This window comes from Acipenser ruthenus, chromosome 3 (assembly GCF_902713425.1).
Source record: "Acipenser ruthenus chromosome 3, fAciRut3.2 maternal haplotype, whole genome shotgun sequence".
Lineage (NCBI taxonomy): Eukaryota > Metazoa > Chordata > Actinopteri > Acipenseriformes > Acipenseridae > Acipenser > Acipenser ruthenus.
Genome location: NC_081191.1, coordinates 94,550,737 through 94,575,100, shown reverse-complemented (window position 1 = coordinate 94,575,100; position 24,364 = coordinate 94,550,737). Strand labels below are relative to the sequence as shown.

The window sequence follows — 24,364 nt, the reverse complement described above, 5'->3', positions numbered from 1 at the left end:
CAGGACATTTGGGAGAACGTCTGCTGTGAGTATTGCTCTCCTGCATATAAGAAGCATGCCTTTCTAATATAAAATATTAGTACTTGTGTAATGTCATTTTGTTATTGGCAATACTTATAATGATGCATGTCTTTAGCTCCCATCATCAGGCTGGGCTTTTCTTGAGCAGGGAATATACACCGGACCATATTCATGAACCAATAGTGGTGCTCAGTAAATACATTTCAGTCCTCAGCGCTTAATATAGTTACTGGCAGGCTAATGATTTATGAAAATAACACATTATGCATAATAGAAGACCGGATTTATTCACAGAACTGTGCTATTAAGTTTCAGTATGTTTACTGTAAAACCAATATACAAAACAGCTATGGCCAAATGTTTTGCAGTACCTAGAATTTTACAATTTTAATCTTTTATTTTACATCATGTAACCAAATAACTTACACAATGATATAGCAACGTCTACTGGAAGCCATAATAGTAGTACAGTATTTCATGTTACATTTCGAAAAGTTACATTTTTCAATTTTTGACAGTTTTTTGTATATGGAAAACTACAAAGTTGTAATTGTAATTTAAGTTGTAATTCAATATGTTAACATAATATTATTTAGCTGGTTTAATTTGACTTTTTGAAGCAAAATTAGTTAATTCTATAGGGTGATGCAAAACTTTCGGCCATCGCTGTATAGTTATGATATGTTGAATATGCCTGGTATATTCAATATTTGTGGACATGAGTGGTAAATACAAATTTGTACCAATCATGATGATTCTTGTGTGTAGGAACAGATATTATTTACAATCTTATACCAAGTTTTTGTTGCAACAAAGCCTACAGTATATTAAATAAAAATGTCACACAAAGTAATTAATTTCAATACTGAGAAAAATGTGTCAATGTCTATATAAAATATAGTATATAATCAAAAACAGTTACATTTGAAAAAAAAAAAAACTGTCACATCTGACATGTATGATCATGTTGCAGCAAAAGTGTAGTGCCGCCTTACAACAAATAATATCATGTCCAGTGTGGGGTGGCCCTAACTAAAACAATATGATGTAACAATAGATATTACCTCTCCAAAAGCCCCAATTCTGGTTTTGTCAATGTACGGCTTTTTAGCTATGAAGCTGCAAAAACAAAAATATGTTTTTTTAGACAAAGATTCTTCCCAAGTGCATTTCTTTAACTATACATTTCTCCAGAAAAAAATGAATTAACTGGGCTACATTCAAAATGGATGACTTCAGAATTCACAGTAAGTGATATTCAGGTATTATTCCTGTGGTATTCAGCCAGAATTCATTATGAATTTGCAGCCATTACTTTAAAGTGTTACCCATTTGTTTTCTATCTTAAAGCAGATTTAGTTGTATTCCTAATAACTCATACCTGAGAACTTGTAATAAACCCTGTTCTTCAAAAATTCCTAGTTTTCGCTGAACTGTGTGTAAAAGTTTGGTCCCTTGGAAACCGCTGCCATGGCCATCAAAGCGTATCACAATGGTGCTGAAACTGCTGACCAGGACAGTGGCCCAATCCACCTGGTACTGTTCTGTCACCATCTTTCCACCTGGCGTGCCATCGCTGGAATAAATCAAATATAAAATAAAGAACATACCAGATGTTAAATAGTAAAATAGGCATGAACATGAAATACCACGGTTATCTTGACTAATGTGTAAAGACTTTATGAAAAGATTCCACAAATTAGTTCACATGCAGGGATTCAAGTGAGTGATTAATTAGCAATTGAATCCCAGCACAGATGTATATATAGATGCATGGATCACTCACTCAGGGTTGGGTGCTCGTGATGAGAGAGAGAGAGAGAGAGAGAGAGCTCAAAAGCTACTTGTTTGTTTTGTTTGTTTAATGTTTGTCCGCTGTTTGTTTGTCTATTTGTTTTTGGCCAACGTGCTGTTTTGTTTTGTGTGCAGTGTTTTGTTTTGTTCAATTGTTTTATTTATTCATCTATAATAAACTTCTATTTCTCAGTACATCTGGTACACCAGAGTGTAACCATTACCAGTCCCCCTGCAACACCTATGTGTGCTATATAGTATTTCTTATATCAGTTAGGGGCAGAGTGTTGCAAGGGGACAGGTTAATGGTTACATACTGGTGAGAGAACTAAGCTGAACTGAGGCCACAGGGGTGAAACAGAAAGTTATACATAATAAAGAATCTAAGAATACCTGTACATTATTTAAGATTACTATGCTGTCTCCTACTCAAGACATACCCAAGTACAAAGGGAAGCAGAGCAATTCTGGGCAATTTTTCTGTGTCCACAATTGCAATCATCTTTATAGACATAGAAGCTGAGAAAGCTTTTTTACACGCTGGTCATTATATTAATGTAAGGGTTCTGTATAGTATGTCGAATAAATGTTATGTTAAATAAGTATAGTACCAGTTCATAAGACTTTGTACTATAACATTTCCTGTAAGGTTTAGTAAACAAACACACATTCGAATATATTTACACAGTTCACTTACAATAAGTGAATTATAGTATTAACAGTATTTTAGTGCACAGTGGTACTCATTGAACTAATGGTAATTGCATATTACTAGAACTAATTTAGCAAACATGAAAACAAATGAATCACACAAGGCACTAATTATAGCTGTACTTTAGTAAAGGTCATTCCACAGCAGGGAACTAAGGGGGGGAGCGAAATATTGCTTCAGGTATAAATCTGCTGTAACATATTGTATGGCAGAGATTGGAAATGACCATTCTGTTGTTAGTACTGTACGTGTGACTGTAGTACAGTAGTATGCTGCTAGATTTAGAGTTTTCACTACTGTAATGTTGGGGTTGTTGGCGCCTTTGCTTTAATTTTCCTTCAGATGATAATATTACTTTGAATTTCCTTTACAGCTCTTCACAATTCCCAACAGTGACCATTTTGGGGGTGATGCTGATTTATTTAGCTTGTTGGAATAGCTGCTCGGCTCCATGATGCAACCCTGAGCTTACCACAGTATTCTAACATTCCTATTCTAGATCCTCGGAATTGTGATTCACTTTACCAGCATTCCACTTGTCATTATGTGAGGTACAACATTAGAAAATACCTACACCAACAGAAGCAGAGGATAGTGTGCAGTGTCCACAAAGCCAGCAGGTTTCAGGATCTGTAGTGTTAGTGCTAAAAAAAGACAACAAAATAATGTTATTGTCATTACAAGCATAAAGAGAAGATCTTCTACTCATAAAAAAAACACAATCATCACTGCATCATGTTCTTTAAATGAAAGCTATGGTTTGTAACACTTGTCTTGCCTTTTATTAGCTTTATTAAACTGGTGCTTTAACTGAGCTATGATTCTTTTGTTTCCTTGTTTTTTTACAATAATTGAGAATATTCAAATAATTCAGATACACTGCAATAGATACACTGTTGCATTCTGGGGTGAAGATATTGGTATCCAAAGTCAACAATAGGGAAGTGTCAGGCATGATTGACACCCGTTTCATTTGCTGTGATTTTCCTTAGCCCTGGCAGCATCTGTTCAGCTGCTGGTCAGAAGCCAGGAATACATTGAAAATGACTGCATTGAGTACGTAGCAAAGCCCCTGCAACCTGCTGCACAATTACCAGGTTTGTTTTATATTTCAATAAAGAACCCACATTGTCTCACAAATAAACACTAAGAGGTGAGTGATTTATGACGGTATTTTGTTGAAAAGACGTAAGCCTACCTATGATATCCTGCAACTTAGTTGTACAAATGAAAATATGTATGTGTATTGGCATCGATAACATTTTCTAATACCCACAATATTGTGACTCATAGACACACATGTAATTATAACAAATTGTTCAGACAATACTCCACAACAGATCAAAATAAGGTCGACACCACCAGTAATTATACAATCCTGCTCCAGAAATGCTGTCTTAACATTAGTGAATGCTAAGATCTTTCTTTGCTTTGGCCAACATCAAATTTCTCATCTAAACTGAATGTAAATGATTTTAGAGCTAATCAATAAAAAAAAAAAAGTTCGGGCGAGCATTAACTACAAAGGAACGCTTCAGGAATGAACAAACCTTCCTGCTGCAGACGGATCTTTATGGTAAAATGCATGTCATGCATTTAAAAAAAAGCGTTCTCAATTTAAATGCTAGTATTGCACCATTGTGACGTTAAAAGGCAATAAAAGGGCAGACATAAATAAGACCCACTCAGCATTGAAAAAATAATGCAGCTTTCCTGGCTGATTTGGTGATGCTGAAGGTGGAGGCTAAATAAGCCTAGGGGTGTAGATTTAAAATGTATTGGTAATAATATGATAGAAAATGTGTTGGCAATGTTAAATCAGTTTATAATTAGTTAGATTATTATAAGATATAATCTGACCTGCCAAAAAACAAATGTGGTCATATGATCCACTAGGCATATACAGCTGTGATCAACTGTTAAGCAGCAAGCACAGGAAACAGAACGATCTCAGTGACTTCACAAGTGCAAGCACAGGAAACAGAACGATCTCAGTGACTTCACAAGTGCAAACACAGGAAACAGAACAATCTCAGTGACATCACAAGTGCAAACACAGGAAACAGAACAATCTCAGTGACTTCACAAGTGCAAGCACAGGAAACAGAACGATCTCAGTGACTTCACAAGTGCAAGCACAGGAAACAGAACGATCTCAGTGACTTCACGAATGCAAACACAGGAAACAGAACAATCTCAGTGACTTCACAAGTGCAAGCACAGGAAACAGAACGATCTCAGTGACTTCACAAGTGGAAGCACAGGAAACAGAACGATCTCAGTGACTTCACAAGTGGAAGCACAGGAAACAGAACGATCTCAGTGACTTCACAAGTGGAAGCACAGGAAACAGAACGATCTCAGTGACTTCACAAGTGGAAGCACAGGAAACAGAACGATCTCAGTGACTTCACAAGTGCAAACACAGGAAACAGAACAATCTCAGTGACTTCACAAGTGCAAACACAGGAAACAGAACAATCTCAGTGACTTCACAAGTGCAAACACAGGAAACAGAACAATCTCAGTGACTTCACAAGTGCAAGCACAGGAAACAGAACAATCTCAGTGACTTCACAAGTGGAAGCACAGGAAACAGAACGATCTCAGTGACTTCACAAGTGCAAGCACATATACCCCCAGAGAAAGCACAAATCTAGTAGCAAGCAGGTCATGGTTCAAGATCACAGATGCATAGCGGCCCAAGCACAGAACCCTTTACCACTGAACAACGTGGGTGACGCAATTGAACTTTGTACACCCTGTTTGTTCTGTCTTTACGGCCGTTCTGGTTTTGGACAGTCAGTATATTATTCCAGTTCTATTTCCCCCAAAGTCATGCAATATATGTTTTAATTACTGCAGGTTTTTACTGCTTATTTTTGAATAAATTAAATCTTCACATGTTAAGCGCTTCGATATGAAAATAGATTCTAGTTAACCAAATGTTCTTCAGGCAAATGCATTGTCAGGAGAGCAGTTTGTTATTGCACAATACATACTGTAGTCATCTATGTTTATGTCTTGGTACTCCACTTTTGGCATCTGCATGGAATCGTGAGTCTTCTTTACCATTTCATTAGTCTCCAAATCATAAACCCCTGGAATGAGAGAAAAACTAAATTCTGTAGTAATTTTAAAACAATAATTATTCCTGGTCTTCCATAGTATTTGTGGAAACAGTGTGTTATTACATGGAATGGAATGTAAAGTTTGTTATCATGTAATTACATCAGGTAGCTAAAGGTTATTGACCAGGTCATGTACGAGCTGGAATTCATATTTTACCATCTCATTACAATGTAATTACATGTCTGTTCATGTAAACGCAGGAATCATTGATATTTTACCATCTCATTACCATGTAATTACATGTCTGTTCATGTACAAATGAATATCATGCATACAATGCAAACTAAAAGTAAGAATGTTGCTCTGAATACCCTGATATTCTGTTTCTTGGATCACTTCTATATAATAAATTAATGTACAAGAGGATAGATGTCTTCTGAGTGTAAAACCATGAAGATTGAGGGTTGTTTTCAAGTTTCACCCTCTACTTACATCTCTGATATTCAAGAGTACCGTCATCCATGAGAATGTTATTCACTCTTTGTTTGATAAAATATAATATATTGTATGACCTTGTCACAAAGACGGCCGGAGTGGGTGGCGTCAGACCAGATGCAGGAAATAAAACAGAGATGTGTGGTTTGGTGGAGCTGAGCGAATGGTTTCGCTCAGCATTTAATAAACAGAACAGAAAATAAAAAGGTTGAACAAACAAACACAAAACAGGACACAGCACTCGAGCCAAAACAAATAGACAAACAAAACGGACTAGACAGACAAACATGGTGAGCAGATACGTTTAACTATTATTATTATTATTATTATTATTATTATTACCTCCGTCTCCAATCCCGTTCTCCACTCACTGAACACCCAACCCCGAGTGAATGAAAATGTGTCTATATATACTGTTGTGCTGGGATTCAATTACTAATTCATTATTCACTTGAATCCCAGCACGTGAATGAATTACGTGCAACCCCGTGCTCACATATTACATTTAACCAGCACGTGAAGTGATTTGTGCCCTCCTCGTGCCTAAATACAAATCTACATTTTTAAATACACGTGAAACACAGACCCGTTTATATCCCGTGTACCAATGACTATACACCAACATTAACACACGCAACATACAACACATAACACACAAATGCACACAGGGGCGGGGCACATTGCCACAGACCTGTAGAAATATACTCGATTGTTTGTGAAGAACAGGGACTTGTTTATATTACCTGTGGTTCATTTCATGAATTTCCCCTCTGTAGGTCTGTCTGAGAAATGTTAAGAAGCTGTAGATACACCTTTTATTTCTTGCAGCAAAATCTAATTTAATAATTTGTAAGCCTATTAGACCATCACTGTTCATTTCTATGTCTAAGCTACTCTGAGACTGTTATTCATTTTATACCACAAGCGGGGTTATATCTAGCATGGCATACATTTTTGTTTTTCCACATAACTGGGATAATATGAGTGGAATTACATGCTTAACAACTTTAAAATGTCTGAAATAGCTTCAGATTTCCATTGTTGTTTTAATTTGGATGCCGATTTCCTCAAGATTTATTTTAATACATACTTGTGGTATAAACAGAATACTGAATGATCGTTCATGGTTTATGGCTTTTATGCACCTTACATAACCCACTTGCAGAGTTACAGGATTTGGAATCACAATGTAACTTTATTGACCAGAGAGTTTGCCACATCACAAAATGCTCACTAATACCAGTATTTAATTGAGTGTGCTGGAGTTTAACACTGCTGTTATAAGAATGTATATCTCCTTCATGTACCATTCTCCAGCAACCAGACACTACTTTCCCATTGTTGTCTATGGAGGTCAGTCATGCTGCTATTACTCAGTAGCGGAAAAGATGCCCCAAATTAACGACACCTGAAAGCACTGCTTACTGATGAAACACTTCACGGGGCCGCTCGAGCCCTGCTCTCAATAACTTAACTCTTTCATTGGACTACTATGGTTATTTCAGACAGAAGTATACATAACCTTCAACAAGCTGCAGTATAATAGTGATAATGACACTGCTATGGTCATTTCTTTGTAATAATGAACCTTAGCTCTCTGGCCCTGGGACTTCCATTATTACCTTGTAACACGCCACAGCAATGTCATTATCCCTTACATAACAAATAAATGATTAAATTCACATCTTCAATTTAAAAAGAAAGTAATCGTTTAAGCAGTCAGGGTTTTAGAATATGTGAGTTCCGGAATCCCGGGTAGTGACAGTATAGCCTATATAATATGATACTATTTCTGGCTTGCTGTTTCAGTCTGTAAATGATTTATATCAACATCTGTGGATTTCCTACTGGTTCTATTTACATAACCGCTGCCATTCCTATCCTTTCCCACGGTGCTAATTCCCTGCTCTTTGACAGAACCACACAGGCAGTCCTGAGGGCTCGATGGGACAAACAGCATGACTAGCTCAAGTGGTTTCACATCATTTGCAGGTTACTCAGGTGAAATGACTGACAAGTTGGGAGGTTCTGTTAGGAATAAAAAAAAAAGCTATAGTATACTTTATCATACAAGTAATTCTACTTCATATACACATTTGTATGATAACAAATATAAACAGGACCTGACTTTATTGTGAAAAACCTGAGTACAGCGTTTTGCTTTTTGAGAAAAGACATCATTCCCACAATCAATCACAGCGACAACATAAAAACTCAAAGATGTTTTGTTTTTTTACCCATACATTATAATAATTGCACCACATATGTTAAAGTCACTGGCTCTTACTTGTGTGCTAATTCCACTACCCTAGTGCAAAGAATTATAAGATAAAACCAATGTGCAAAACATTACCTTACTACCATTTACTCTGAGTACCAATTGTGTACCAATTTAAAAAACCTGAACCTAAATGTACACATTGCTCTCCAACAAGTATTGCTACAGATGAATAAATGCAGAATGACTGAGTGGGTGCTGCATTTATTACCTCAATCACACCCCCTTGCTTGTAGCATATCTTGGTATCCATGAATAGATAATCAGCAAGGATTTGAAATTTTTTAATGAACAATCTGTCGCAAACGTGCAGCGGTGCCCCAGTTATAGTATTAATATTAAAGCAAACAACACCAAGTGTGTAAACTGGAAAGCATGTAAATAAACAAACAAAAAAAATACAGAAATAAATCTAATTTGTATATAAACACACTTCCAAAATCACATTTATTGAAGAAAGATTGTGAGAGGTACTGATGGATGAACCAAAAAGAAAATACAAGTAATGTGGGATTACTCATCCAGACATGGGTCTGCTTCTCACTGAGCCTCTGCCAGTCCCTGTCACAAAGGGACTCTAGCTGGTTACAGCACTGGCTGTCCTGTTCAGGAGACTGGTAACACTGGTTTTACATTCAGCATGGGGATTTGACAGAATGTATAGTGTGTGTGTGCGTGTGTGTGTGTATCGTTGTTGCATTTCTTCTCAGACACCCTCCTCCATAATATGATGTGAAGAAAGGTTAGTACCACTGTATATACTCACTGTTTCTGTTATCAGTTTGAAGCACAGTCACAGTCGGAATTCCAGGGCCTTGGAAAGAAAAGAAAAAAAATGTGTCATGTGTTCAGTACAGAAAGAAAATTGCAAATCCAAAAAAACAGACAAGACCTTGGGTCTATCCAGCGGATCTGAACACTGCAGAATCTTTTTAGAAGTAATATGTGAGTTACTATGGGTATACAAATGATAATTCTCTAGCAACAGATATCTTCAGTGCATGTCTGGCTGTAAAACACTGTAAAATCCTATTTTGTGATGGTTCAGTCAGGAAACTCATGTGATAGATTATTTATTAAACAGACTAGACAACACGATTACATTATACATATTGAACACTATATTCTATGGCCTTCAAGGTACTGCCCATAAATGAGCTCATAGATAAGTGAGAGGCTGACTGTAGGGAAGCCATGGGCAGGGGGGCAGGATGGCTGCCCTCCCCTGTTAGAAAAAGTCAAAAAGCAGGTGGAGGCTGGAGAGGAGGAGGCGAACTCTGGCGCACAGCAGGGACCTAATGGATTGAGGTAAACCCCTTCCTTGCCGATCATTGGACGTATTGTTTATTGAGGGACAAATAAGAAACGAGCTATCCGACTGACTATTTAATCTGGTATCAGAGGTGTCTGAAATACGCTTGATGTTTACGTGATTTCATCTGAAGTGAAAGTGAGTTCCCTGCCAGAACCACCGCTCTGCTTACTTTTGAATCATTTCAAACTGAAAAATAAGCCATTACAAAGTAGTGCTGTAAAAAAAAAAAATTGTATGTAGAGATATACAATAAATTGTATTTCTTGCAGTGAATGATTAACAGCTTCCTTTGTTTTAACTGTACACATCATCCTTAATAACTGTGTTGTATCTATAGTGAGATAATTATTGAAATAATATGGTTCAATTAATTTCTCTTAAGATAATACAATGGCAGGAACAATAATACTGACAGCTATAACTAACACACACATACACACACACAGACACACAACACTCACACACACACACACACATAGTCTCCCAGTTGTCAGTAAGTCCAAAGCTGCAAGGCACTTAGACCATTAAATGTGTTTATGATATGACACTGATAAGGGAAGCTGCTCTCTATTCTTCATCTATCCACAGCCTTCTAACTGCACTGTTTTATACACTGGTGCACACACCACTCAAGAATTGAATACGGACCAATATCATTCACTGACAGAAGCATTTAAACATACTACATTTATATAGCATGTTATATCACATGCTATTAGACCCATACAGCATTACATTGCACATGTTGATTATAGATATTTTTGTATGTATTCAGTAACAATTTGAGCTCTAGGATGTCCGTTTTAACCCAAATTAAATTTTCTTTGAAAAAATCAGAACACACTGCATTGATGTCATTTGATACATTACATTTAGACTTAACTTTTGCGGTTAATGAAATTAGAGTAAGTTATCAAACAATATAGTTAAGGAAAAGATTACAAAGTAACCTGTCCTCAAGGGAGGACAGTGGCACTTAATGGGTTAAATTCAGTTTAAGAATCATTTTCATAACATGAAAAAATAAATAAATAGCATTATGGTATTCAGCTAAAAGTATACAATAAGATAACAATGACTGAGAAAAATAAAAGCACCACTGAGACAGTGGAAGACTGCACTGGTACAGGTCTACAGTCAGGTCTATGATGCTTTCATATTATTGGAGTCTTTCTGTTTTTTTACAATACAAGTATTAGCTTGTGCTGGTATTGCATACACTTTTGTCTGAAAGATGTTCAGCTTTTCAGAAGTACTGCTGAAAGCTACAGATATATTCAAAGCTCTGATGTTAGAAAGGATATTTCATAAAGAGTATTTGAAAATAAAAAAGATAAAGCTCTAACTAGAGGACTGTATTATTCGTGATAAGAATGTTCCTACATTTTGTAAACATGAAAAGCCTTTAAGATGAAAGACCTCCATTGTGCTATTTCTCATGTTATGCATATCTTTGATGCTCTTGAAATTTTAAAAGAACAAATGCTTTTAGCCCAGGAGCTATATTTGCAGGGAGTAAACAATGGAAATGAACTCCCAGCACTCTCTTTATAAGTACTACTGAAGGGTTTGAAAAGCAGCTCCAGACAATTAGAAATCAGCGACTGCAGCTCTGCAGTACTGTTATATAGAGAGACAAGCCATGTGCAGCTCTGCAGTACTGTTATATAGAGAGACACGCCATGTGCAGCTCTGTAGTACTGTTATATAGAGAGACAAGCCATGTACAGCTCTGCAGTACTGTTTAATAGAGAGACACGCCATGTGCAGCTCTGTAATACTGTTATATAGAGAGACAAGCCATGTGCAGCTCTGCAGTACTGTTATATAGAGAAACACGCCATGTGCAGCTCTGTAGTACTGTTATATAGAGAGACACGCCATGTGCAGCTCTGTAGTACTGTTATATAGAGAGACAAGCCATGTGCAGTTCTGCAGTACTGTTATATAGAGAAACACGCCATGTGCAGCTCTGTAGTACTGTTATATAGAGAGACACGCCATGTGCAGCTCTGTAGTACTGTTATATAGAGAGACAAGCCATGTGCAGCTCTGCAGTACTGTTATATAGAGACATGACATGTGCAGCTCTGCAGTACTGTTATATAGAGACACGCCATGTGCAGCTCTGCAGTACTGTTATATAGAGAGACAACCCATGTCAGCTCTGCAGCACTGTTATATAGAGAGACAAGCCATGTGCAGCTCTGCAGTACTGTTATATAGAGAGACATGCCATGTGCAGCTCTGCAGTACTGTTATATAGAGAGACATGCCATGTGCAGCTCTGCAGTACTGTTATATAGAGACATGACATGTGCAGCTCTGCAGTACTGTTATATAGAGAGACAACCCATGTCAGCTCTGCAGCACTGTTATATAGAGAGACAAGCCATGTGCAGCTCTGCAGTACTGTTATATAGAGAGACAACCCATGTCAGCTCTGCAGCACTGTTATATAGAGAGACAAGCCATGTGCAGCTCTGCAGTACTGTTATATAGAGAGACATGCCATGTGCAGCTCTGCAGTACTGTTATATAGAGAGACATGCCATGTGCAGCTCTGCAGTACTGTTATATAGAGACATGACATGTGCAGCTCTGCAGTACTGTTATACAGAGAGACAAGCCATGTGCAGCTCTGTAGTACTGTTCTATAGAGACAAGCCATGTGCAGCTCTGCAGTACTGTTCTATAGAGACAAGCCATGTGTTGGCAAATCACTGGTTTTAGGACTTAAATTATTGAGGCATATTGCAATGAAACTTATAAGCAGGACGTTTGATTAATGCAAAAAGGCATCTAGAAGTAATATTATAAAACAAATGATTTAATTGTAAAAAGTTTCACATTTCTTCCTACTTTAATAAATTAAAGTCCCTACCATTGAGCTCAGTTAGGTGGCTGCCATGTATTCAAATGGTATCACTAAAACGCATGTTTATTTTACTTCAGTCTTTGGTGACATTTTAAACTGTAATGTTCAGGAACACCAACCTGAATATCAGTCCTTCATATTTATAGATGATTGTCGTAACACTGTTGTGTAATTTATAGAATTTTAAAGAACACCCCAATGTAGCTAAAGAGTGGGACTGCCAAGTTATTTTGTTAACTAGTTTACTTAGGTGTGCCCTTTTAAAACCCAAAAAGTAATGACTAAAGCTAAGCTTAACAATTTTAGAAAAGCAAACTATGAGACTAACAGAAGTAGATTGGAGTAAAATAGAGAAAACATCCACAGAGAAAGGATGGCTGTTTTTTAAAAATGTAGTACTAGAGGCGCAAAACAATTACATCCCAAAAGTAGACACATCTAAATCTAAAACAAAATGGCTAAAATGGTTTAATAGATCAATTAAAAAAAATATTCAGTGAAAAAAGGCACTTTACAGAGCATTTAAAAGGGACCAAAAACGAAGTACACAGAAAGAGTACTTGGAACTGCAAACGCAAGTCAAAAAGGAAGTTAGAAAGGCCAAGAGAGAGATAGAAATGAACATTGCTAAGGGGGCTAAAACCAATTCCAAAATGTTTTTCCAATATTATAACAGCAAGAGAACATTCAAAGAGGAGGTTAAAAGTATAAGATACAAATGGCAAAATCATAGACAAAGAAAAAAATGTAGCAAATATATTAAATGATTACTTTTCACAGGTTTTTACAAAGGAGGATACGGACAACATACCCCACATGTTGACCTGTTCCTATCCAGTTTTAAATAACTTTAGCATAACATAGGCAGAAGTGTTAAAGGGACTAGGAGCCCCTAAAATAAACAAATCCCCAGGGCCGGATGAGATCCTCCCAATAGTACTCAAAGAAATGAAAGAAGTTATTTACAAACTGCTAACTAAGATCATGCAACAGTCTCTTGAGACAGGGGCTGTACCAACAGCCTGACTTCTATGATATGTAAACTTATGGAAACTATAATAAGATACAAAATGGAAAATTACCTATATGGTAACAGTATCCTGGGAGACAGTCAGCATGGTTTTAGGAAAGGGAGATCGTGTCTAACTAACCTGCTTGATTTTTTTTGAGGATGCAACATCGACAATGGATAATTGCAAAGCGTATGACATGGTTTATTTAGATTTCCAGAAAGCTTTTGACAAAGTCCTGCATACAAAATTAATTCTCAAACTGAACACAGCAGGGATTCAAGGAAATCCATGCACATGTATTAGGGAGTGGTTAACATGTAGAAAACGGAAAGTACTGATTAGAGGAGAAACCTCAAAATGGAGCGAGGTAACCAGTGGTGTACCACAGGGATCAGTATTAGGTCCTCTGTTATTCCTAATCTACACTAATGATTTAGATTCTGGTATAGTAAGCAAACTTGTTAAATTTGCAGACGACACAAAAATAGTAGGAGTGGCAAACACTGTTGCAGCAGCAAAGGTCATTCAAAATGACAGCATTCAGAACTGGGCAGACACATGGCAAATTACATTTAATAGGGAAAAGTGTAAGGTACTGCACGCAGGCAATAAACATGTGCATTATAAATATCATATAGGAGATACTGAACTTGAAGAAGGAATCTATGAAAAAGACCTAGGAGTTTATGTTGACTCAGAAATGTCTTCATCTAGACAATGTGGGCAAGCTATAAAAAAGGCCAACAAGATGCTCGGATATATTGTGAAAAGTGTTGAATTTAAATCAAGGGAAGTAATGTTAAAACTTTACAACGCATTAGTAAGACCTCATCTAGAATATTGTGTTCATTTCTGGTCACCTCGTTACAAAAAGGATATTGCTGCTCTAGAAAGAGTGCAAAGAAGAGCGACCAGAATTATCTCGGGTTTAAAAGGCATGTCGTATGCTAAAAGAAATGAATCTATTCAGTCTTGGACAAAGAGGACTACGCGGTGGTCTGATTCAAGCATTCAAAATTCAAAAAGGTATTGACAATGTCGACCCAGGGGACTTTTTTGACCTGAAAAAAGAAACAAGGCACTTTTTTTACACAGAGAATTGTGAGGGTCTGGAACTAACTCCCCAGTAATGTTGTTGAAGCTGACATGATGGGATCCTTCAAGAAGCTGTTTGATGAGATTCTGGGATCAATAAGCTACTAACAACCAAACAAGCAAGATGGGCCAACGGACTCCTCTCGTTTGTAAACTTTCTTATGTCCTTATATTCTTATCTTAACTCCTTACCTTGTTATATTTGGATATAAGGAAAATAAAAAGCTCTAGCCACCATTACACAAGCATACACCTGTTTGATTCTTTGCATGTGAATATCATTGAATTCCGGATGCCCCATAATCACCATGTTAAGATATCAATTACTTTTGTTTTGAAGGAAAAGGCCCTCCTGTCTGCCGCAAAACAATTTCATTCTAATAATATCGGCAATCAGAAACGGACGGGCAGAGAATGCTTATGTCATAATAGATTACTGGAAAAGGGGCCTCTCACCTTAAAAGACCAGGGCTTGTGACCAACACATCCAGTTACTCAACCCACTCGTAATGGGTGAAGAGGCATGATGTGCAGTATGTGGGCCTATTCCATGTCAGAACATTAATCAGAATCTAAGATACTGTTTAATCACACCCAGCTCTGTGAATGATCGTTTAATCAGGATCTAAGATGCTGTGTTTAATCACACCCAGCTCTGTGAGTGATCATTTAATCAGGATCTAAGATGCTGTGTTTAATCACACCCAGCTCTGTGAGTGATCATTTAATCAGGATCTAAGATGCTGTTTAATCACACCCAGCTCTGTAAGTGATCGTTTAATCAGAATCTAAGATGCGGTTTAATCACACCCAGCTCTGTGAGTGATCATTTAATCAGGATCTAAGATGCTGTGTTTAATCACACCCAGCTCTGTGAGTGATCATTTAATCAGGATCCAAGATGCTGTGTTTAATCACACCCAGCTCTGTGAGTGATCATTTAATCAGGATCTAAGATGCTGTTTAATCACACCCAGCTCTGCGAATGATTGTTTAATCAGGATCTAAGATGCGGTTTAATCACACCCAGCTCTGTGAGTGATCATTTAATCAGGATCTAAGATGCTGTTTAATCACACCCAGCTCTGTGAGTGATCTGCGAGTGTTGTTGAAGCTGACACCCTGGGATCCTTCAAAAAGCTGCTTGATGAGATTCTGGGATCAATAAGCTACTAACAACCAAATGAGCAAGATGGGCTGAATGACCTCCTTTCATTTGTAAACTTTCTTATGTTCTTATCTACCCAGGAGCTCAGTTGCAGATGTTGGAAAATGAGCAGCCTGCGGACAGACAAAGGCAAGCCTCGCAGGTGTCCCAACCTGTTGGAGCGACGGGGGAAATGCAACTCCCCTCGTCAGAGCCCCAAACAAATGGACAAGTTGGTACTGCCAGGACACAAACCTGGCCTCTCCTGATTGCATGACTTTTGATACAAAAATCTGGGAGAAGAGAGTAAAACAATATATAGTATCTGACAGATCAACATGCTAAAGATATTTATTTAAAAACCTTGAAGACATTTTTCATTTAGCCCTAACCCTAACCCTAACCCCACCTCCCAAAAAAGAAAAAGATACGGTATTATGGGGTTTTGTAATTAAGTTATGAATTCATAAGACTGAACAATTAACACATCCTGCATGTATGATAACAAGCAAGAAGAAGAAGAAGAAGAAGAAGAAGAAGAAGAAGAAGAAGAAGAAGGTTTTATGGAAACTTACCTTCACAGTTTAAGATGAAATACTGCATATTGGGACTGAACGATGCACTGACATAGCCACAGCCCTCAATTAGGTCGCAGGATAGACAACGCCTGTTAAACGTCCCAGTAGTGTCAGCACTAAATTGTGGAAAATATAGAATCACATGAATTCATGATTCAGGAAAACCAAAACATCATATCAAAGCTTTTGCGTGAGTCTTTAAAAATGCGATTTGATTGTTGAATAACAGAAACAGTTAACAGCATATTATGTTTTGTAGTGCAAAAAAAGCTCTCCCTTATAAAATACTAGATTACCACATGCCCTGTTTATTAGCACTGTAGAATATGAAATGCACATAACCATGTAATAACAGGGCAATAACTGGAAACTGCCAATTACATGGTAACTACTAGTGGTGTTATTATGTTATTATGTCAGTAAGGTAATTTCCACGCTATGGAACTACACAGCAGTGAATGAGTATGAGCCAAACCCATTGATAACTAACCAGTTATTACAATGTAAGTACATGGATATTCATGCAATTCAATCTGACATGCTAGCCTTATTTTTTCATTGATCTGTGGTTTAAATGTTTACAATCTAAGCTAGTACTGAAATATATTGCATCTGGTACAGTTAACAAAATACAGTTAAAGTTTCTTATTTCAGTTCTAAAGAGACGATTCTTACCTATGCCTTTACATAAATCCAGAAAAAAATAACAAAGGTTACAATGTTTTGCCCATATTTACCTGTACAGATGCCTCCTTTTCGAACCATCTTCTGTGCTCAGAAAATAGCTAAGAGTAAATCATAAAAACAACTGTAATTAATGCAGTAACTTACTAAAAACAAACTACACTTTCCTGGTCATTTCCCCTGGAGAGTGAAATGGTCCAACCCCTTCAGTGCCTTCTTTCCTGTCACTAACCAATCAGCTGCTTCCCTGACATGCTTTTCAGACAGTAAGATTATTTGACCCTGTAGATACTGCTGAGTGAAATGATAAAGGACCAAGGCTTCTTGTATCTACTGTAGTGCACTACCAGATGTCATGTTTTAAAAAGAAAATACATGTTTGCTATAACACGTGTTTCTTTCAAAACTGCACATTTGAGACCTACATTGGAATGGAAGATTATGAAATGATGTTTTTAGCTGCATTAATAGCTAAGGGAATTACATCGTTTCCACTACCGTTGCTTGAAAGGGGATTTAGTAAATAAAATGATACAGGAGAGTAGGACATTGTAAAAAAAAAAAAAACTAAACAACAACAACAAAACCTTACAATTTCTGTTTCGCTTCATCGTAAGACAAAACCTCCGTCACATCCCAGTCCCCTGAAGTTATCGACTGCAAAGTGTCTGTGGAACCGTTATTCTGAAAAAAATAAAATACAGACTCAGCAGACTGGATTTAATCTGATCCTTCAACAGCTTTCTTGTAATGTCTGATTTTCTGTGTTTCATGTTGTGGCAATGTGGCCACGCCCTTGTGCGTAGTTTATGTTTATATGTTACGTGTTGTGTGTAAATGTTGGTGTATAGGCATTGGTATACGGGATATAAACGGGTCTGTGTTTCACGTGTGATTTAAATTGTATATTTGTATTAGGCACGAGGATGGCACATCACATCACGTGCATTTAAAGTATTAGTATGTGAACACGGGAAAGTGCACTTTAATTCATTCATGTGCAGTTGTACCGAGATTCCAATTGAATGATTGACTAGCAATCGAGTCTTGGTACAACTGCATAAAGGCAGCATGTTTTCACTCACTCGGGGTGGTGTGTTCGGTGAGTGGAGAACAGGTGTGGAGAGGAGAAAGTAAAGTAAATTGATAGTTGTTCTTACTCACCATGTTTGTCTGTTCGTGTTTGTCTGTTTACTGTTTAGTCCGTTTTGTTTATATATTTATTTTGGCGTAAGTGCTGTGTCCTGTGTTTTTGTTACAACCTTTTTATTTTCTGTTTTGTTTAATTATTAAATGCTGATGTCACCACAGGCTTGTTTAGAGCTTGTGTGTTAGACCAGAGAAAGAAGAGATTAAACTGACTCATTGTTTTGAGTGATTCACTCTGCGTTAATCCACACAATAAGACTCACACCAGTGAGCCAGTTAACAATGTGAATCTGAGATATGAGGCTTTGAGACGAGCAGGGCCGGCTTTCTGAAATGACTGCCACCGATTTGCAAATTCATCCACGCTTCTCTCACTGAAGATCACATGACTAACATTCAAGAAGCTGCTTGATGAGATTCTGGGATCAATAAGCTACTAACAACCAAACGAGCAAGATGGGCTGAATGGCCTCCTCTCGTTTGTAAACTTTCTTATGTTCTTATGTTCTTATGTTCTTATGTTCTTATGTTCTTATGTTCTTATGACTATCATTTCATGTATACGTATACATATAATAACAAAGCCGCAAGAACCCTGTACCTGGGAAGAAGACATAGCAATATGGAAAAACTTTCCCCGTCCTCCTTGTGGAATCGCTCGCGTGAAGAAGAAGGTCTTCCCATCTTCAGAGAACAGAGGAGCTTCATTCTGCAAATAAGGGTTTCAGAATGAGTATGTATGACCAGGGGTGTATTTTAACTAGTTTCAGGTTTTATCCAATAAACACTAATACACATGAACAATACCAGAGACTACTACTGTAAATTAACTGTTTGTTTTGTTACAATAGAGGTACAGCCCACACAGTGATTCCCATCTGTGCTGATCCAGGATTTCATGTGAATTCCTATCTGTGCTGTTCCAGGATTTCATGTGAATTCCCATCTGTGCTGTTACAGGATTTCATGTGAATTTCCATCTGTGCTGTTCCAGGATTTCATGTGAATTCCTATCTGTGCTGTTCCAGGATTTCATGTGAATTCCCATCTGTGCTGTTCCAGGATTTCATGTGAATTCCCATCTGTGCTGTTACAGGATTTCAGGTGATGATTTCCGGATCTTTCAATACTCAGAACCGGTGAATTCTCTTATTCACATTAATAAAAGCTCTGATAAACACAGATTTTAAACCCTCTACAAAAAGCCCCACAATTAAATAAATAAACACTGAAAATTTGAATAAATAAATTAATATGTTATTCTAATAATAATAATAACAATATTTGGCATATAGAGTAACACATTCCTTAAATATGTAATAAAAAAAGAAATACAAACAAAATGTTTGGCACACTTCACCATTAATATTGTCCACACCTCTCGCTTCAGGCAAGATTAGTTAGTCCGACTATAAAAAAAGATATATCAAGATTGATCTTTGCTTGGTCTTCCTATGAAAGCCACATTCCCATTTCCAGTGTTATGCTATGTGCTTCCAGTGAAAGCCACATTCCCATTTCCAGTGTTATGCTATGTGCTTCCAGTGAAAGCAGCATTCTCATTGCGCTCACCTGTCTGTGCAACCAGCCCTCACTTTCATCTTCATGTTTCTGAAAAGAGAATTAGGTATATAGGTGATATTGAAATGATGAATAAGATAATTAGATACAGAGGTGATATCAAAATGATTAGTAAGATAATTACGTATATACCGGTAGGTGATATCTGACATGATCAATATGAAACTAATATAAACATGAATGCCCTTTGGACATGGCAGTATAACCTGGGCATGAGAATAAGGCATTTTTTTCAATAAGGTTTAAATAAAATTGTATGAATGATTGTTGCTCTAAACAAGGGAGAATAATTTGAGCAGGGTAACTTTCTAACAGTCAAAGTACTGGTTTTCATTGTCATACTAGTTTTGTTAACGAGTGCAAAGAAAATACAATTCGGACGACAGCATTAGTTGCATACCTTCGTACACACACCAGTAGTAGCTTCACACAGAGTCATGATAGAGATGTTCTGGGCTCTGTTGAGCCAGTTGACAGCCAGCTTAGTGCTTGTTGCCCATTTCACCATCGTGATGTAATACTCCCTGTAAAAGGTTTAATGTTTATACGGTAAATAACAATTGAAATCCCGAAGAGTACAGTATTTCACTAAGCAGGGATGTACACATGCGTTTAGTACTCACTGTATATGGAAACTTCATAAAACACTTGGTAACACTTCACAGGAAGTGTGTCTAATTACTGTGCATTTACATAGTAGTTATTTAGTAAACACATGTGCACTTACACATCATTACAATGTTATTATGCATAGTTACAATATACTTAACGTGTACATCTTTTTGCATGATATAACCCTAACTCTAAACATAGCCCTAACCCCTTTTCTGATACAACTGTGTACTTACATATCCTGCAAAAATATTTACTCATGTATTTACTAAGTAACTACTATGTAAAGACACAGTATAGAGACACTGTGTCTTTACAGATTAGTTATTAGAGACACTAAAAGCTAATTATTAGTAAGTAGAGACAGTGAAAGCTAATAAACATGGAAAACCAGGGTAACCTATGGTAAATACATAGTATAGCTGTGGGAAAAGCATGGTAAAACTGCAAAAATACTGTGGTAAACTTTTATAGATGTGTATAGATGCATACATGAATTTACTTGTTGGCTTAGTAATAACAGATAAGTAAGCTGAATTTGTGAAGTGTGGTGATTTTAGAAATGAATCCTCAGGCTGTGCAACTATCCATTTCCACCCCTTTGCAGCTGTGTGAACTGGGAGTCATATGGAAATATCAGTGCACACTGTATGTTGAGATTGAAAAACCCTTTTAAATGTCATGACACATACCGTATCCTCTGATCTTCAGGACGTTTCATTTCAGTAGTATGCGGCGGCCCATTCAGGTTCACCACATACAAGGAAATTGTTGGGTTTTCCTTCCCAGCCTGCAGGGTTACATGCACAGTAATGTACAACAGTAATACTGGACATGCACAGAAAGTAGCCCTGATAGCTGGCATTATCAGATGAGCAGCCTTTTAGCTGTGAAGCACCTGCTATACTAGAACTTCACCCAGCATAGGAGGAACAGGTGCTGAAACGCTGGGAGCATAACATAACCTTGAAAAGAAGGGTCGCCACTGATTCCTTGTGGCAAGTCGTATGTAAGTATATATTTTGCCGGAGCAGTAAGAACAGTCCATAGAGTCATCACATTTAAAATTGTTCCTCACAAGACATCACTAATTTGTGCAGTCTTTGGCTGCATTCACACTGGGTCTGTTTCAAACAGACTCGTCTGGTTCATTTTGTTTGAAACAATGTATCAATTTGTTTGCTGTCCACACTTATCTGTGAGCAAAGGGGCTCAGTTCGTTTGCATGCAAGCAAACTTTTTTTGTATTTTTTTGTCCTTTTCTGTTCTTTTCAGGTCCTAGTTCGTTTGTGTTCCCAACGCAGTTTGCAAGTGCACTCGGTTTATTTCTATAGTCTGTGAACCGGATGTTTACAATATCCTGCAAGGTATCTTGGTATCTTGAGCGATGGCAGCTATTGACGTATTGCTGTGGTTTTTAACAGGATATTTTGGATTGTTACATATTGCTGTGGAAGAAAGCAATGATGAACACTGGAGGAGAGTTCAGGAAATCGACAGATTACATTCTCGCCGTCCACAACCACTACTGAATGCGTTCTTAACATTTCTATCACAGCTTCAGTTTCTCTCACTGTCCATGTAGTTCCCCAGAGACATTTTGTTTTTTGCTCTACTTGTTTCCTCAGAGTATGAACTAAACTACGTGTGAAATGTTTACTTCCGAGTCAGGCTACCTTGTATAGTTTGTTTCCTGTGTGGAAAAGGACAGAGTCCAGCAGTTGTTCACATTGAGGTTTAGCAAGTGAACCAGACTCTGTTTGTTTGACAAACAGACCGAGACCACCTCTTTAGGTGAACTGGTATAGTTTGTTTCCCAAGCAGGCTTTGTTGTTCACACTTCACACAAACCATACCGAACCGTACCGAGTGCGGACCAAACCCTCTAAACAGACCCAGTGTGAACACAGCCTTATATACAGGACCAATCACTTTCTGCTCGCCCTCTTTCAAAGTGTGTCCGATTTGCAGTCTTGCCTATCATTACAGAAACTAACTTGCCACCTGTTGCTGTCATATAATACAGAATATGTGCTGGGATGAATTTGCATACCAAATTAATCAGACACAAGCGATAGATTATATATTATTATTATTATTATTATTATTATTATTATTATTATTATTATTATTATTATTAATTTCTTAGCAGACGCCCTTATCTTTTACAAGATATCACATTATTTGTACATACAATTACATTATTTTATATATATATATATATATATATATATATATATATATATATATATATATATATATATATTTTTCCACCTACTATTCATGCCCAGCAGGCAAAGGTAAATCTGGAAAAAGCCAGCAGTTTGGTAACCTTATGAAAGCTTTGAGGATGAAACAGTAAACACAGCTGTTGTTTGCTCTTCTTACCTTTGGGTAGTGGTATTCTTTCCCAGTAGGGTATGCAGAACCTGTGTACATGGGAATCTCCATTGTGGGCACCTGTGTGTCATTGATAGTGGCGTATGCTAACCTGGCGCCATCAGGAGACCACCAATGAGCAATGTGGCTTTGGAAAATCTCCTCTGTAAAAACATAATAAAAAATACAAAACAAGATAAGCCTTTGTAATCATTTACATTTTCTAACATGACTCACAGTACAATTGGCTTCTAATTTGTCAGTCTCATAATTCTAAGCGGTACTGTTTTTTTTTGTTTGTTTATCTTTCCCCAAATTTGACTGGCTTGTTTAGTTTGGCATGTGGGTCTACAATCAATTGGAAATATAATAAATCACTTCTCATAGAAAGAAAACACAGAGGGCCTCAATGAATTTAATGTGAGGGTGTTTTGTCACAGCAGAAATCCGGCACATTTTCATATTTGTCTGGTAACAGTGTTGTTAAAACTAATCGTGGCTTTCCAGGATTTCTAATAAAGCTTCATAATTAAAGCCAAGTCTAGAATTTAATAAAAGTCATACTTTGAGTGTCAAATTGTATCCTATGATTCTCTAGATTAGACGGCAACACAATCTTTCAGGGTGGACGGTGGACATTTCATGCAGGGCCATTTACCTGTGCTTCCGAATGTATGCTTTAAGTAATCTTGATCTATTTTCACATTCTTCCACGTTCTGTTTCCAACTAATTTGATTACCTTTCACTTTCAAAACAACAATGGCACCAAGTTACTTACTCAACACATAACCGTGGAAAATCTCCCCACTCCTATCCAATCGTATCTTTAGGCTTGTATGGAACTGTAGCAATAAAATGATCATTTAGTGTTGTCTCATAGTGTAAGGGTCCAGCATGTTCAATGGAGAAGGTAATACAGGTCTCCGATGATCTGATTCATTATAATAAATAATGAAGTTACCACAGTCCCCTACAGAACAGTGGGTTCATAATCTGATAAACTGCCTAGTCACATGACCACAATGAGGCAACAAGCTGAGATAAAGGTGATGGTGCTGTTTCCAGTCAGAATCTGAAATGGTTTATGAGATATTGGTATCTATTTTAAAAGTCAGGATCCTTTGGCTATGCTGTACATAAGGTGAGAATTACACAGCTTTCAAATGATGAAACGTATGAAAAAAAAGAACTCAATATACATAACGAACTGAATGCTGAAACTGTATTGTAACAATATATTCAAGGATAACCGACGACTATAAGTAAGAAAATTACAATTTGTTTTTGCAATCCAAACTACAAAATGCCAAAAAGCTAGCGCTTTTAACAACAACAGTGTCGTCACTCCTGTTCATCAGATTAGTCGCTCTGCTGCTGGTATTGTTCAAACCTGAAGATTATGTTAAAACATGGCTAGGGAAAGGTGGGGATGCAGCATCCAACACCATCAATAAGGCAGGAAATCCTGATAAACAAGCAGATTTTGAAGCATATATGGGAGCTACTGTAAATCAAGGTTAGTACATTAGGTCTACAAACAAAAATGTTATCCCTCTTCCT

General features: G+C 37.2%; 1 protein-coding gene across 5 annotated transcripts in view; it reads right to left on the bottom strand.

Moving 5' to 3' along the window:
* LOC117394847 (dipeptidyl aminopeptidase-like protein 6) overlaps positions 1 to 24,364 on the bottom strand; it is a 261,273-nt gene that overhangs the window by 5,719 nt on the left and 231,190 nt on the right. For all 5 annotated transcript variants that reach the window (XM_033993494.3, XM_033993496.3, XM_033993493.3 and 2 more), the window contains exons 9-21: positions 22,813 to 22,967; positions 21,117 to 21,214; positions 20,213 to 20,336; positions 19,804 to 19,842; positions 18,833 to 18,940; positions 17,675 to 17,766; positions 17,136 to 17,183; positions 16,396 to 16,514; positions 9,139 to 9,186; positions 5,530 to 5,628; positions 3,102 to 3,171; positions 1,403 to 1,597; positions 1,086 to 1,140 (exon numbers count right to left, since the gene is read on the bottom strand). In XM_033993494.3, coding sequence (XP_033849385.3) covers positions 1,086 to 1,140; positions 1,403 to 1,597; positions 3,102 to 3,171; positions 5,530 to 5,628; positions 9,139 to 9,186; positions 16,396 to 16,514; positions 17,136 to 17,183; positions 17,675 to 17,766; positions 18,833 to 18,940; positions 19,804 to 19,842; positions 20,213 to 20,336; positions 21,117 to 21,214; positions 22,813 to 22,967 — 1,250 coding nt within the window. The remainder of the gene's footprint in view (positions 1 to 1,085; positions 1,141 to 1,402; positions 1,598 to 3,101; positions 3,172 to 5,529; positions 5,629 to 9,138; positions 9,187 to 16,395; positions 16,515 to 17,135; positions 17,184 to 17,674; positions 17,767 to 18,832; positions 18,941 to 19,803; positions 19,843 to 20,212; positions 20,337 to 21,116; positions 21,215 to 22,812; positions 22,968 to 24,364) is intronic.